The sequence below is a fragment of the Excalfactoria chinensis genome, chromosome 18 (genome assembly GCF_039878825.1).
Source record: "Excalfactoria chinensis isolate bCotChi1 chromosome 18, bCotChi1.hap2, whole genome shotgun sequence".
NCBI lineage: Eukaryota > Metazoa > Chordata > Aves > Galliformes > Phasianidae > Excalfactoria > Excalfactoria chinensis.
Genome location: NC_092842.1, coordinates 5,942,132 through 5,957,261, shown reverse-complemented (window position 1 = coordinate 5,957,261; position 15,130 = coordinate 5,942,132). Strand labels below are relative to the sequence as shown.

Genomic DNA, 15,130 nt, shown 5'->3' with positions numbered 1-15,130 from the left:
CAGGTGCTTGACTCCCAGCGAGGGCTTGGGATAAATAAACCAGCTCTGAGTGGCAGGTGGTAGCCAATTCCTTAATCTGCCCTTTTACTAAACATATATCGTGCAAGCAGCCAGCAACAGGTGGCAGGGGCTGGCCAGCTCTCCCCGATCTTGCTATTTTTAAAAAGAGCTTATCTCTTGCTAGTTGGGAGTTGGTTGCTTTTTTTTACATAATCTTCAGCAAACCAACACCGGTCCTTCCTTCTGCAAAGGGAAAGAGGGGCAGTGGGCAGGGAGGGGACAGCTGATGGATGGATGGATGGCTGTGGTCCTGCGCTGCGCCCCAGCGGTCCCCCGTATGACGGTGGAGCAGCAGGAAGCCTCAGGCTTCATTTCCCCCTTTGGGTTCTGCTTTTTTGCCACCCTGTGGCGCCTGCCTATGTCTCCACGCTGTCTGAAATGGGGTTTTTGCTCCCTGTGCTATCTGCAGTGGGGTTTCGCTCTTCAGAACCTGAGAGAACGTAACCAGAAGGGGGTCTGGATAGAACCCCAAAACCACGGCTCTGTCCCATCAAACCAGCAGTGCTATCCCTACCGCCCTCCCCTCACCTGTGGGCTGCTGGTGCCGAATCCCAGGCTGGGTGTGGAGGGGACAGACATCGAGTGTGGGCCCATGGGGGAGCTGATGACGGAGAAGGGTGGCCCCATGCCATTGATGGGCGAGCTCAGGGTGCTGATGGGTGAGTGCAGCTGACCCGGAGAGCCCAGCGAGGAGCCGATGCCCGGCCCAATGGACGGGTGCAGGGATGGGGTGGCCATGGGGCCTCGGCTCGTCGGAGAGTTCAGGGATGGGGAATTGACTTGGTTTGAGAAATCTGGAAGAAAGAAAAAAAGAGAAAAGGGCTTGAGTCTCATCTGGTATTGCAGCCAGATCTCCAGAGGCTGCTTTTCAACACCCCCAACCTCCTAATGCATCCTCCTCCATCAGCGCTGCTTCTGAAATCCCCTTTTGTTTTGGGTCTTTTTGATGTAGAACCCAAAAATCACCAGCATAGAGAGTTTCCAACTCCAGAGCTGTCACTGCCCTCCTCCTTCCTTCACCCCCTGTACTCAGCAGCATTGCTCCCCAAAGGGTACAGGACCACAGGGTGTAGAACTAAGGGATGCAGGATCAGAGGATGCAGGACCAGGGCTCACCCAGGACCACAATTCAGATTTAAAGGCAATGCTGAAGGGAAGGTGCAGAGGGTCACCAGACCATGCACAAGGAACAGGGCTGGGGGGCTGTGCAAGCTGAGCTGTGCAGAGGACACACTGATTGCTGCAGGCAGCACTGGGGGGTGGGGTGGGGGGCTGCACCCGCCCTACTCTGAGCAGCTTGGCTGTCCCAGGGGAGTGAGAGAGGGGTGTTTAAAAATAGCCAGCAATTCTCCCGAGAGGAGACATGGAGCCATTCCTGGCACGTTTCCTCCTCATCCTGTCACGCTGCTTGCAAAACAATCCTAGGCAAGGAAGGGGCAGGCTCGTGGCCCCCAGGCTGACTGCAGGGGGAGCAGCCGGAAGGCAGTGGGGTGGAGCTATGGGAACCCCCCAGGACCCCCAAGCTGCCTTGGGCTCACAGCAGCAATCGCATGGGCAGTGAGGGGCAGGTGACAGCACAGCCCATTGACTGGAGAGCTGGGGCTCGTGGTGGGGTCTGGGAGCCACTGCATTCGGCTGCAGGCTGCTGAAGTTAATGCTGTCCTGGGAAATGATGGCTTCTGTCACCTGCATGGGGTCAGGTGTCTCCCCAGTCCCACTTCTTGCCCCTACAGGCATGTAGAACTGGTGTAAGTGCAGCAAGGCTCTGTCTCATCACTGCAATTCCATGGCTCCAGGGAATGGGGGGGGGGAGGAGGGAAAGATGCAAGCAAGTCTGCTGCCTCTAAACACATCTCTTGCCAAACAGATACAGACCAGAAGGATTTTAAACAACAGAAGCATTGCACAGCGGGAAATGTGCCTGACAAACCCACAGTGAGCCCAGCCAGCTCCCCCATAGAGCACCAAGTGAGTGAGGAAACCCCACTACAGGGAAGCGTAGACCCCCAGCAAGACTGTGGGTGCTCCTATTGCAAAAGTGCACTCAGCATCCCACCTCAGACACACACAGGGTACACACATCCCAACCCCATGCTCCAAATCCAATGCCACCAGCAATGGCAAAGCCCAGCCCTGGCACACATCTCCGTGTGCTCCCTTGGCCTCTTGTTGGCTCCTGCAGGATGTTGACTTAAAATAACCACCAGCCACTGCGTCATCTGCGGATGAGTGACATGAGTGCTGCACAACAGGAACCTCAGGACATTCCTCGAGGCTTCAGGACCGTGCTTCCCAGTTCTCTGCTTTTTTGGCTTTTTTAAGGGGTTGGAGTAGGGCTTGACACCACAATGAGCTCCAAAGACGTGGGGATGAGGGCTGGGCCTTGTCACCCTCCTGTCCTTCACTCTCAGGGTGCTCAGAGCAAAAGGAGGTGTTTATCCCACGGCAGGTTGTGCATCTGGGCACAGAGCCCTACTCTGGAGGAGCCTCATAAACTGCAGCAGCTGGGGTCTAAAATGATGGATGGGGATGGAGATGTCCCAGGTTGAGGCGATGGATGGGGACGTCTCAAACCACAACCGAGGATGCATTGAGCCCACAACCCTGAAGGGAATAGGGCCCTCATGCTGGCAGTGGGGCGAAGGAAGCTCATAGAGCCCTGCCTCCAACAAGCACGTCCTGGGAATCTCAGGCATTGCTGCTGAGATGAGGTCGCAGGCAGGTTACTGGCGAGCAGCCCGTGCCGACTGCAGCACGTCAGACAGCAAAGCACGTGTGGGCCCGACCCACTGTCCCAGCCCCTCTCCTGAAATAACCATCCCCAGGGCACAGAGCTCCCCGACACCCCGCACCTATCCTGTTTACATCGTGCTGAAGACGCAAATCAAGGAGAGGTGTGTGTAGGCACGGCCACGTGTTGGGGTGTGCTTGCACCCAAAGCCCATAGCCATGCACACGGAAGCAGCGTGGCCCAAAGCACCAGGAAGTTTCCACTCTTCCCCCCCCAAACGCTTCCTTGTCTGCAGAGATCCCAAACAACCAAGGACCTGTTTTGCCTCTGGCACAGCGTGCTCACCTCCAAATCTCACCCAGCTATAAGGAAACAGGGCAGGGAGCCCTGGGATGAGCCGCCTTCCAAGCACAGCCCAACGTGCTCGTCTCTCTACATTGAAACCAGATTGAGGAAACATCCTTCAAATAAACAACTCCAAGCAAATAAACACCTACACTGAAGGATACATCTTTGGCTAAGCAAACCAGTGGGGAGGTCACTTCCCAAAGGCTGCTTCAGTGTGAGTTCATTTTTCTTGCGTATTTTTGCCATTTAAAGCTGCTGTGTGTGACCATCTCCTGACCAAAATAAACTCAGCGTCTGCTTCTAAACACACACACAATAAAAAGAAGAAGAAGGGGGGAAAAAAAAGAGCAGTTCTCAAAGCATTTCCCCTCTCGCCGCACCCATAAATTGCGGCTATTTTCTCTGTGTGTCCTTTGTTTAAACACAACGACCTCTATATATCCTATAAGATGCCCCATGGCAGTAGGGAGTGATGCTCAGCAGCTGAAGAATGTGCAGCAGAGCTCTTTTCTCTCTCTGAACTACGAACCTGAATTTGGAGGGCTATTTTCCCTAAGATATGGGCACAGAGAGCAGGGCCATATGGTGTGGGGAATGCAGCAGCCACGCAGAGCCATGCACGTGCTTTGGGCTCTGCTCCATGTGTCCCAGCATAAAGCATTGCACAGAGCAGAGCAGGCGGGTTCTGATCCAACCACACGAGAAGGAGCCCCATTCTGCAAGAGATTGGGGTTTTTTGGTCTTGCTGTGCTCATCACTCTTGCAATGCATCCACTGAGTGCTACTATCATGGTTTCATGGCTGGGGAAAGCAATGCATGGAAGAGCTTGGTTGGGAGAACCATGGAACAGAAGAGCCCAGGACGGATGCACAATATCAGGTTGGAGAAAGTAAGGCATACAAGAACCCCACGATGCCTGGTTTTGCTGCAGCAGTGCAGCACCATGCTGGCACAGCCCCACCATCTCCCCAAGGTCACGCAAGAAACAAGAGCCAAAGCTGGGAACAGCTCCTGGGTACAGCAAGACCCCGGGCAGTATCTCAGCTGCTGAATCAGCCTTCCTTGGTTTTGGCCTTTTTTTTTGGCCCCCATCCTCATCCAGCTACATTAGGAGCAGAGCAGACAGGCACAAAATGTCCCTCTGCAGCTTTGCACCACTATTTTCCATCCCCTTTGGCATTCCTGAGGCCAAAAGCCCGAAGCTCCCAATTGTACCAACAGCTGCCTGCGGGACGCAGCTTTCAGCCCCCAGGTCTTCTAAAGCACCTGAGCAAGCCAGCAGTCCTTGCATCGCTTCCCTCCTGCATTCAGCACTTGCATTCATCACCAGTGCTGCATTTCTCAGCCCTGCTCTGCCCAGTGAGCCCCAGGCAGCCCATCAGCTGCTGACACAGCAATACCACGGGCTGTGATTTTAACGCTTCTAGACCAGAAACAATTACAACAGCATAGAGGAGACTTTTTTTTTTCCCAGGATAGCTCATTTGTACCAGAATAAACTGTACCAGCATAAGCTTTCACCAGTATAATCTTCATTGATGCTTAAGAGGCTTTGCCAGTAAAACTACAGTGACCTAGCTCTGCTGGAAACCCTTTTCTGGTCTATCCAGGAGCTCACTGTGCTGCTGGTAAAGGGGAAACCCCAAAGCCCATCTCCAACCCCCAGCACCCACACTGTCCTGCAGATGGTGGCACAGCCGAGCATCCCCAGCACAGTGCCTGCACCCCCACGCTTCCGCTATTTGCTTTATTTTCTTCTTCTTCATTTTTTTTTTCTCTCGGCACCTCTTCCTCTGTAATCAGCACACAGATCAATTCTGGGTATTGCAATGCAGGAAATACTAAATTTGGGAAGCCTCTCCCTTCCGGAGTGCAGTTCTTACACTGCAGGGCCGTGTTTGGAGGCGGGGGGTCAGGACCAGCAGCAGGGATGGGGCTGTCTGAACGCTCCTCCTGTTTTGCTCCCAGGGATAACGTTGGGGTTGGCTACAAGCAAAGCTCCCACAGCCAAACACGTGTGAATCTACAACACAATGCAACACCCTGAGCTCTCCTTGCTCCTTCTGGTGACTCTGAAGGTGCCAAGGTTCCCTAACTGTACTCAGCAGTGAAAAATCTCTGCCCATTTGCTCTCATGCTTCAAAAGCAGCACAGCAGTCCCCCCACCCCAGCAGGCTTTCCCCCAAGGAACCTCAGTGCAGAGATGAATGCCTGCCCCGTAGCACGGCAGGACCCAAGGGTTTAACTCCAGCTTTCACCTGGAAACTGCCATGGGAGTGGTGACCACCAGAGGTCAGGTCCTCACTTTGGTCCCTGGGGAAGAGAGCAAGTTTGCAGTGTGTGATACTCAACAGCCCCCAGCCTGGAGTGAGTTTGCTTTGGATTTACACCAGCAAAGCAAGATCCCCATCCTGCAACAAGGCACAGCATGAGATCCCATCCTGCCACCTCCAACGAGGTGACAATCCCTAACACCAAAGTCACGCCCAGCTTGCACCCACCTTCCCCCTGAGCTCTGCAACCTCCACTCGGCAGCTTACAAGATGAAGAAGCCAATCAAGGGTGGCACACAGCACCAAACACACTTTGCTTTTTTACACCTCGGGAAACCCTCCGCTCAGCAGAGCGGCACCCACGAGACCAAGGAGCAAGAAGCATCCTGTGGCCAAAGACACCAAACCACACAGCATTCACAGCCCTTCACCCAGCGAGGAGAGGCAGCCCATCCCCCCAAACCAGCCACGAGGAAGTCATGCGGTTTCACCCAAAAGAAAAAACACATCACTTGAATTTTCTTCTTTTTTCCCCCCCCTTTCTCTTTCAGGCCCTCCCCTAAAAGCTGCACAAGGGAGAGTGCATGTAAATGCCTCTTCTTGTGGGTGTTAAGAAATCACAGCCTGCTTCTGCTCCTCCGGGAGCGATCTCTGCAGCCACGAGGGTGCTTTCCCTCCTCCGAGGACGTGGAGCTCAGTTTCACTGCTTACAGTGGGTTCCCCCTCCCTGCAGGTTTTCGCTTTGATCGCACTAAAACCTCAAAGCCACACAGCTGTGCTCCCCCATCTCCCCCACCTCCATAGACTCAGTGATGTCAGATGGGGTACGGACACGTTTGGGGGCTGTAGGTCCCTCCCTGGGGTCTCCTCCTTCTTCAGAAGAGGCTCACAGCACTAAGACAGGGTGCAGCTCTGCCAACCCAACCCCTCTGCAAACACCCTGCAAATGCAAGACGCTGCCTCCAGCCTACATTTCGTCTTATGAGACTGCAGCATTAAATCACAGCACCCGTGGGCAGCTTTTCCCTGGCATCCCCAGCCCCAAACCCTGACTCCATTTGCAGCTTCTGCTCTCCTCATGAACATATCAAGGGCAAGAACAGCAAAAGCGCTTCTTTCCCTTGCAATCTTCTCTGTCCTCCAGACACAACTTTGTGGATCAAATCAAACCTCCCCAGCACCCATGGAAACACAACCTGCAGGGGTGAGGAAGGGCTCACCAACATTTGTATTATTGGCAGCCTACCCTAAAAGCACCACAAGGGCCCTGCCGGGAGATGCTCAGCCCATTGGGACCCCATCACTGCCAGAACCCCGAGTTCTGGTGACTCCACACCACAGGACCCACAACACTGACTTTTGGGGTTAGCATCCCCCAGATATTCCAGGGCAGGATCTGAGCCCTCCTCGCTGTGAGCAGTGCTATGGGTGGAGGAGGCAAAAGCAGGAAGCATGAGCAAGAAGAGAGCGTGACCTTATGGGAGGGGGGGAACGCTGCAGCGGGGCCAGGGAGAGTGGGGAGGGGGCGGAGGGGGTGCACCCAAGCAAACAAGGATTCTGCTGATAAAGCAAATGTGACTCAATCACACGCTTGTGCAAAGATGTCACAACAAGTCCTGAGAAATTACAGGCTCCTATTTCATCCCTCAAGGGCCGGCGCTGTCCCTGCTCTCACAATGAGCTCTGTTCTGCTGTCAGCGGCTCAGAGAGTGCCCCTGATTTACAGGCTGGGAACCTGATGCAGGAATAGCAGAGGAGAGGTGCAGGGTCCTGCTGGGGCTGCAGGGCTGGCAGACGGCTCCTCATCCTCCTCATCAGCTGATCATTAAGGTCCCTTCCAACACAGGCCATCCTAAGTTTCTATGACTCTCAGATCCCCACACTGTCCTCTGCATCCTCCCCGCCTTCATCCCCTTCTCCAAAACCAATGCAGCAAGAGCAAAAGCGCAGCGGTCCCGCAGGTTGCTGAAGCTCGTTATGGCCTTTTAATTACATTCAATTGCAGTTTTATGAGCTCATGGGCAAATTGGAAGTGATCTAATTGTCCTTGTGGGGGTGCTACGCTGTGAGCGATGGAAAACCAAGCAGGAGGCAGAAAGATACAAAGGGAACTGGGAAGTATTAGGCATGCTCTAGCTGCAGCAAAAGGAGAAGTTTGAGGCTGCATGCATGGCAGTGGCTGGGCAGCACCAGTAAAGCATCACCAGCATCCCCAGTGCCCTTCCTACCATCCCCAGCACACAGGTCCCATAGCCATGCAGAGCCATGGACTTCTGCCTCCATGCCTTGGGGAAAGCCACTCCACCAAACCCTAAAGTCTCCCTCTCCAAAGCAGGAAGGGATACAAGCAGCAAAAAAGAGTGCAAGGAAGCAGCGCTGAGGGTTCTGGTTAAGGAGAGCTAGCAGCTCCATCTCCAAAATGGGGCTGACCACCCACATGTCTTGCTGTAGGGAGAGCTGCACCACTGCTCATAGATCATAAGACAATACCAAATAGCAACATAGAAGAGAGAATCACTCCAACTTCATGTGGGTGGAAGGTGAGAATGGAAGACCTGGAGATCCAGTGAAAAAGTACCTTCTCCAGAGCATCCACAGCTTTGCCAGTGGCCAAAGGGAAGGATGCTGCTGACGCTGCAGTCAGCATCTGCTCAATACAAGTTTGCACACCAACCTTGATCCAACAAACCCAAGGAAAACCCAGACCAGGTCTCCTGATTCCCCCCCCCACTGCCCAGCCCTGGGCTTGGCTCAACCCCTCCCTTCCTGCAAACAGATCTTAAATGAACAGAGGGCGCATGCACGTAACGTGAGCACTGTGCAGTCTTAACCCTTGAACAGAACACCCACCCTGCCCAGACCCCAAAGCTCTCAATATCTTCCCACCAAGGATCAGACAAATCCTAAGCAGCGACTCCTGCAGCCCCAACCCGCTCATCGTCAGCCAGACGGATTGAGTTACGGTGCTGTGCACGTGCATTAAGCCAGATTTGAGATAATTACAGTCATTCGTTTGGCATAATGGGCTTTAATTGATCCAATGCGGCAGGCACCGGTGTGCACCACCAACATGCAGCTGGCATTGCAACACCACCAGTCACAACACAGGCAACAAGAGGCAATGCTGCAAAGTGGGTTTCCAGCAGCTGGAAGCAACTTGGGGTAGCAGGGGAAGCTGTGACAGGGGATGGTAAGGACAGAACTGTGAGGGTCTTCCAGGTGAGACCCAGCATAGCAATGCACAGAGCCTTCGGACAGAAGACATCAGAACAGCCCACAAACAGCACTTCCCAGGGCTCCTTGGGGAAGTGCCCACCTCCAGCTCCAAGGGATTCCCCGGGTCCTTCCCCACCTCCATTTCTGTGTGCTGGAAGAGCACTCAAAGCTGAAAACCCAAGGCAAGCCAAGGACCATGGAGTCCAGTCCCCACACTGCTGTCCCCAAAACACAACATCACCATGCTGACCCTTTCACCTCATCCCCACATCCCCATCCACAGCAGCAGAAGGTCTGGGGACAAGGAGCCTGGGAACTGGGTGCCTACGTGCTGCAGGAAGGCTTGATGAGATAGGGAAGGCAGCTGCCAGAGCCAGGGCGCATTCAGTAAAAGCAAGTTCCTTCTGGACACCAGACAGCACGTGCTGTTTTTCAAGGGAAAAAAGCTGCCTCCGGTCTTACATGACCTCCAGGGTTCAGCAGCAGGGGCTGGGCAGCAACGAGATTATCCCCAAATTGAGTTTTTTCTCCCCAGAATCAGCTACTATGAGGAAGAGATGGACAGACGGACAGGTTGGGGAAGGCTCTCTCTTCCCAGGCTTGGATAACCCCTTCCCAAGGTGAGCTGCAGGGAAGGATGCTCTGCCTGCATTTGGGTTTGAGTTCCTGGTTGGAGGCCAAAGCTAATTAGGCTGCACACAGTCCAATCAGATAGCCTCACTAATTGAGCTGGGTCAATGTCCAGCGGGTCTCTGCATTCCAGGCGCTTTGACAGCCCACAGATAACAGGCAGGGTCTGGGAAGGGGAATAACCCTTAAAAATGCTCCTATCATGCACAAATGGGCCAGAGCCTTTCCATAATAGGGAGCAGCCCCAGGTTAACCCCTTGGGTAACCTCAGCATCGCAACCCAGGAGCCCCAGCAGATGGAGGGGTCCCAATGGGAAGAGCTGATAACGTGGTAAGCAGCCCCCTGTCTGGCGTGCACCTCTCAGGGTCTCACCCAGAGAAATGGGCACTGAATGACAGATAGAAGACATCAGAGATGTCCCTTCCCTGGGCAGGTTGCTGCTGCCTCCAACAGCGGTGCTAAAGCATTTGAAAACCTCTGCTTCTCCCAGCACAGTATTCTATTTATGATCTCTCCATTTGGATCCGTGCTCACGTTACAATTAGATATTCCCTTCTCTTCAAATCTTCACTTATTCCCCTCACCATGTAAACCACAGAGAGGGCTCTGGCTTTGGGTTTTCTCCTCCCTGCCTGCCCACCCACCTCTCCTTGCTCAAACAGCAGTGAGAGAACAAGCAGTGAATGAAGATGCAGCGCACCCCGGCAGCCCCCCAGCTCCAATCCCACTGTAAGAAAAAGCAGTGCAGCCCCCCAGCACTCCCACTGAGAACCTCGCTGAGCCTTCCAAACTCACTCCCCACTCAGGCTTCACTGGGAACCTCATCCCCCACCCCAGCACTGGGGCAACAAGTGAGGAAGTACAGCTTCCACCACGGCCCTCAGGCAACTGCTTGCACAGAAACGTAATGGTACTATGGAAGTACTGAGTCATTTTTAGCTGTTCTGCTGTTGGCTGGGCTCCCCCCCCTTCCCACATGCCAGCAGCTCTGGGCAGAAGTTGCAGCACTGGGTTCCTCTCCTCCCATGATGCATTCATGAGGAAGATGCTCCTCCACCCTCTGCTCCAGCATCTGGCAACCGCTGTGCAGAGCAGGCAGCCAGCACCCAGTGTGATGCCACCTACACTGCTAGCTCAATGACTGTCACTGCAACATTCTGGCATGCCCTGGAGCCCAAATTACGCATCTCCATTCTTTGCAAGTCCCCACAGGGCACAAAAGCCCAGGTGGGTGAGAGCACAGCAGCAGCACCGTGACACACGGACCAAAGATCCCATGTGCACCCAAGCCACTTTGGAGCAGGTTGTCCACAGCAGCATCTTGATCTTGACTGCACCTAGCAGAGCAGAAGCTCACTACACAGAGCATCAGGGAAAGCTTTGGACCACAAGAGCATCGCACCATAGAGTATTTGGTGCTGTGGAGAGCTTTGCATCATGGAGAGCTCTACACCATGAAAAGTACTGCACTGTCATCATGGAAAGCTTTGCATCACTGCAAGCTTGGCACCACGGCTAGCTTAGCACCACAGCTAGCTTAGCATCACAAAGAACACCACAGCACGGAGAGCTCTGCACCAAAGGGAGCTTTGCAGGACACCCTTCATGCCTTCTTCCCTTCCACCGGTGCATGCAGCACCCCCAGCCCCATTCCCACAGCCCACACTCCCCGGCTGTGCCTTTAAGAGGTGAGCAGGGAGCACGCAGCCGGGCCGTTTTCCGAAGGAACATTCATTTGCCAGCGTCACATGCTCCACAGCTGCAGCCTGGCAGTGATTTATACGCCTCTGAAGTTCATCAGAGGGAAAAGTACTTTCCAGGCTCTCCATATCCCCCCCCTGCCTGCCCCTCTCCTTTCCTCTGCCCATGGCCAAAGCCCAGCTGAAAACCCACTCCCATCCATCACCCCGCGTGTCACCTCCTACCCTCACCACCCAGCCCAAGCACCCCTTACTCCTCCCGGCATCTGCAAGCAAAAGAAAACTTCCTCTGCCTTCCTTACTTCTACAGCTCGCCGATGGGACAACCATTAAGAAGGGGCTCCTCTATGGGGCTGGGGGCCAGCGAGCCTCTTCCCCCCCACCCCGCCGTGCACCCCCAGGGCCCCATAGCCAAAATAAACGGCAGCCAGCAGGCCGGCGACCCCTCCTCCTGCTGCCACCACCCACCCCCTGCACGCCGTCCTCTGGGGAGGTTCAAAAGTTCAAGATTTTCACATTTCCCTAACGTTATTTCAGGAAATTGCTGGAGAAAGGAAAGACCGGCGCTGCCGAAAAAGCGATCCGCGTGTGGATACAATAACACACATCAACAACCCCAGGCTGGGCTCACAAAGAGCCCAACTCCCACCCTGCAAGGCACAGGCCCTGAGCTCTTTGCACGGCGCTGAGTTTTGTGGTTATTCCTTAAGCAACACCCAAGCTCAGCCCCTGGCTGCTCCAAAGCAAAGCTGCCACAGCAATAGAATAGATGCTGCGGGATGTCCCCATGCAAACCACTGGCACTCCCTGCACAGCGATGGAGGTTGGGTGAGCAGGCTCTAAAAACAAACCAAAGCACAGCACGGTGCTCACACTGGCTGGAAAACACCTGGTGGCAGCTCACAGCTTGTTGGGGGCTGTTATGGGCTCTCTACGGTGGCTGTGTCCCCAATAGGGAAACTGCAGCTTGGGCCCAGATGTGTGTAATTGGGCTTTCCTAGAGCATGCACAATGCTCTGTGCAATTGGGCTCAAGCTCCAGCGTGGCACAAAGCTGTGGGTTTGTTCGAAAGCAGCAGTGTCACACACCTGGTTTTTCATCAAACCCAGGTTAAGCTGCAGCCTTTGCTGAAGGTTCATGGGAAAGGGTTTGCAAAACGACTGAAACCCTCTGGCAAACCTGAATTTGGGGTTACGGTGAAACGTGAAACTCGGCTGCTTTCATGTGGTTTGGGGTTTTTTTTGGTTGCAAAACGTTTGGCAAAGCAGCTTCTGGGGAGAGCGCGACAATCAAATCCGCAACAGCGCTTCTATAGGAGCGAGGAATTCAGATCCACCCCGACTGCATTCAGGCTGGTAAATGATTAACTCTGATTTGAAGCCGTCTCATTAGCACGGAGCCTGGCCCCGTGCCACCACGTGTGATGGGATGTGGGGCTGAGATGCAAGGGCTGCAGCGATGGAGCTGTGCCTAGGGTCTTTTTTAGGTTTGCTGAGTTCTCAGGGCTCTTGGAGCCAAAGGTTCTCATTTGGGTTACTCTCTGCATTCTCCATTCTGCTGCATCTCGAATCACTGGGAACGTGGGAAGTTCCTACCAACATCATAAGAGGGAGAAGGAAGAGCAAACGGCTCAGAGCAGCCCCACTATTGGGAACTACAGGTGATGCACACAAGTGTGGTCACTGAAATCTACAGCCAAAGGCCCTGCTCACACCAACCCACATCTGCACACCCAGCAGGCGTGATGAAGCCGACCCACTGCAAATTAGCAACATAAGCATCCCCGGATTATCGATTTCCTCGAAGGAATGCTATTTTCCCTGATGAGCTCTTGGCACGCATCCATCACCCCCATCCTCCATTAACCCCATGCACTCGCTGTGCAGCAGTTGACTCTCCCCAGGGGCCTGAGATCTATTCTCCACGATGGAAGTGCCTCCAGTGCTCTTCCCAAGCCCATTGAGGGCACCCAGTGGCTGGATACTGGGTGTACTGGGACAGCTGCAGTGTGGCACATCTGCAGCAGTCCCATTCATTGAAGAAAAGGGGCTGCAGGAGTTACCCATTGGCATAGGGATGACTCAAAGCTGGGCAACCCACGCTGCTTGGGAGCTCATGTAGAGCAAGCTTCCACTCACACCTATGATGCAGAAGGAGTTTGTGAACTGGAATTGGGTTAATTGAAGAAAAGCCACTGAAATGAAGAGCGGGGCAGCTCAGACAGCCAGTGCTGAACGTGGAAAGGGATTAAACATCCCTTTCCATAGGCATCCATATCAAAACAAGAAATAACAACAACAACATCTGTTCCGCACCGCAGTATGTGCTGACTACTGCATTTGCAAAGAGCAACGCTAAAGATTTTGCAGCCATCTAAGGAGAAGGCTGCTTCCTTCCCAGAAATGCCAGAGTCACTCTGGAAAAGGAAACGAGGCCTCCTGAACCACTTCAGTGCTGCGGAAACACTACCCCAAGCCTCTGTGCAAAGGGCATAGAGCAGAGCTCCAGTGGGGACAGGGGTAGGGATGGGGATGCCCTGCAGGACAGGGGATGCCAGGACAGCATGGCAATGCATCACCCAAGCTGATGGGTTCGTGCCTGGCATGCCCAGAGAACAGTAACCTCATTATTGATTTGTGCTCATCAGTCATTTTTATAAGCTGAGGAACACTCAGACTGAAGGCTTTGGTGTCAAATCCAACTTCCCCGTGCATTACCCTTTCAGCAAAGCTCCTCACCCTCCCCCCTGCCCTCCCACCATGGAACACCCAGACTTGGGGACAAGAGGTACCACTGCTGCAATGCACTGCAGATCGCTGCATGGCAATGGGGGCTGTGGGGGGCTTTGCACCATCTCTGCCTCTAGCAGAAAGGCAGGAGTTATGGAGCTGAATGACCCTCACTGACAGCGACGGAGGGAAACAGGACCACAAATAGGGGAAAAGAGGTGAATGGGTGGGACTTATATTCCATTCCTGCTTGTCCCAGAAAGGGGTCAGCAACAAACCCCTAGAGGGGAAGGTCCATTGAGTTAAGTGAGGCAGATGCCACTTCCGAGGGGTGGGAGACAGGGAGCACCATCACGACATCTGCAATTACAGAAAGCCAGATAAAGAAAATCAAATCTCATGCTTCAGGGCATAGGCTGATGAGCACAAGGGTCAGGAAGGAATTTCTCTCCCCTCACACAGCACTGCACAATTGGGTCAGTGAATTACCGGGTGGCACAAGCCCTCGACTGGTTTTTCCCTTTTCTTTTCCAAGCCCTCACTTCTCACCCACGTCACACAGCAGCATTTGAAGATGCAGTGGCTTAATCCGGTGTGGCAGAGCCAATGCTTCCCCTATCACCTACCTTGCTAAAGACCAGCATCCCCATTTCAGCTGCAGGACCAAAAGGGGACCCATCCCAAGGGCTGATGCAAAGCCTCTGCCTCACAGCTGACACCAACCTCAGCCTTCATTACCACTGCTACACCCTTCTGAACCATCCCAGCCATTCCCCTGAGCCAGGACCTTGTCCCTCCCCATGTTTGCATGGTGCTGTGCACACCTTTAGAGCTATTTAAATAACAATTGGCAGTAATAAAACCTTCAACCGTTTGCTTCGAAAGTAACTGTGCTGGAAAAGGGGCTGAGCGCAGAGAAGCAAACTGAGGAGTGCCAGTGGTTTTGTTCACAAAGGTCAGAGAATGCTCGCAGTTAACAGCAGTTGCTCCCCATCCAGCATCCTTTCTCTTCCTTACAAAACTTCTGTATGCACAGAGCTACTTAGCTGGGAGGGTCCAACCACTGAGCACAGGTTTCCATTTCCATTGGAAACAAAGCAAGCAAACAAATGCAAAGATTGCCCAGAACGTGTGTCTATCTGCATGCAATCCTCCCTAAGCCAAACCACACGCTTCATAATCCACACAAACAGTTGCTGGGCTTCCCCCACTGCCAAGCAGTGTCCAGTAGCAGCACTACACCAACAAGGGTTGCATATGTAGGTGTACTCTGGTCTTTTACACCTGCTGGGTTGGAGGAGAACCCGGGAGTGTAAATCCTATCCAAAAAGGTTGACTGGCCCAGTTTGGCTTGGTTAGTTGCTTTTATCAAACAGCACCTACAGCTGGTGTGGATGGAAGTATTGCTCAATGAATGCTAAGCACTGCCTGGCACCATGAA

At 53.7% G+C, this 15,130-nt stretch overlaps 1 protein-coding gene across 3 annotated transcripts in view; it reads right to left on the bottom strand.

Annotated features, from left to right (window-relative positions):
- Positions 1 to 15,130, bottom strand: part of RXRA (retinoid X receptor alpha) — a 72,993-nt gene that overhangs the window by 23,695 nt on the left and 34,168 nt on the right. For 2 of the 3 annotated variants that reach the window (XM_072352881.1, XM_072352882.1), the window contains exon 2: positions 589 to 854. The exons of the other annotated variant lie outside the window; for it this stretch is intronic. In XM_072352881.1, coding sequence (XP_072208982.1) covers positions 589 to 854 — 266 coding nt within the window. The remainder of the gene's footprint in view (positions 1 to 588; positions 855 to 15,130) is intronic. 3 annotated transcript variants of the gene reach the window in all.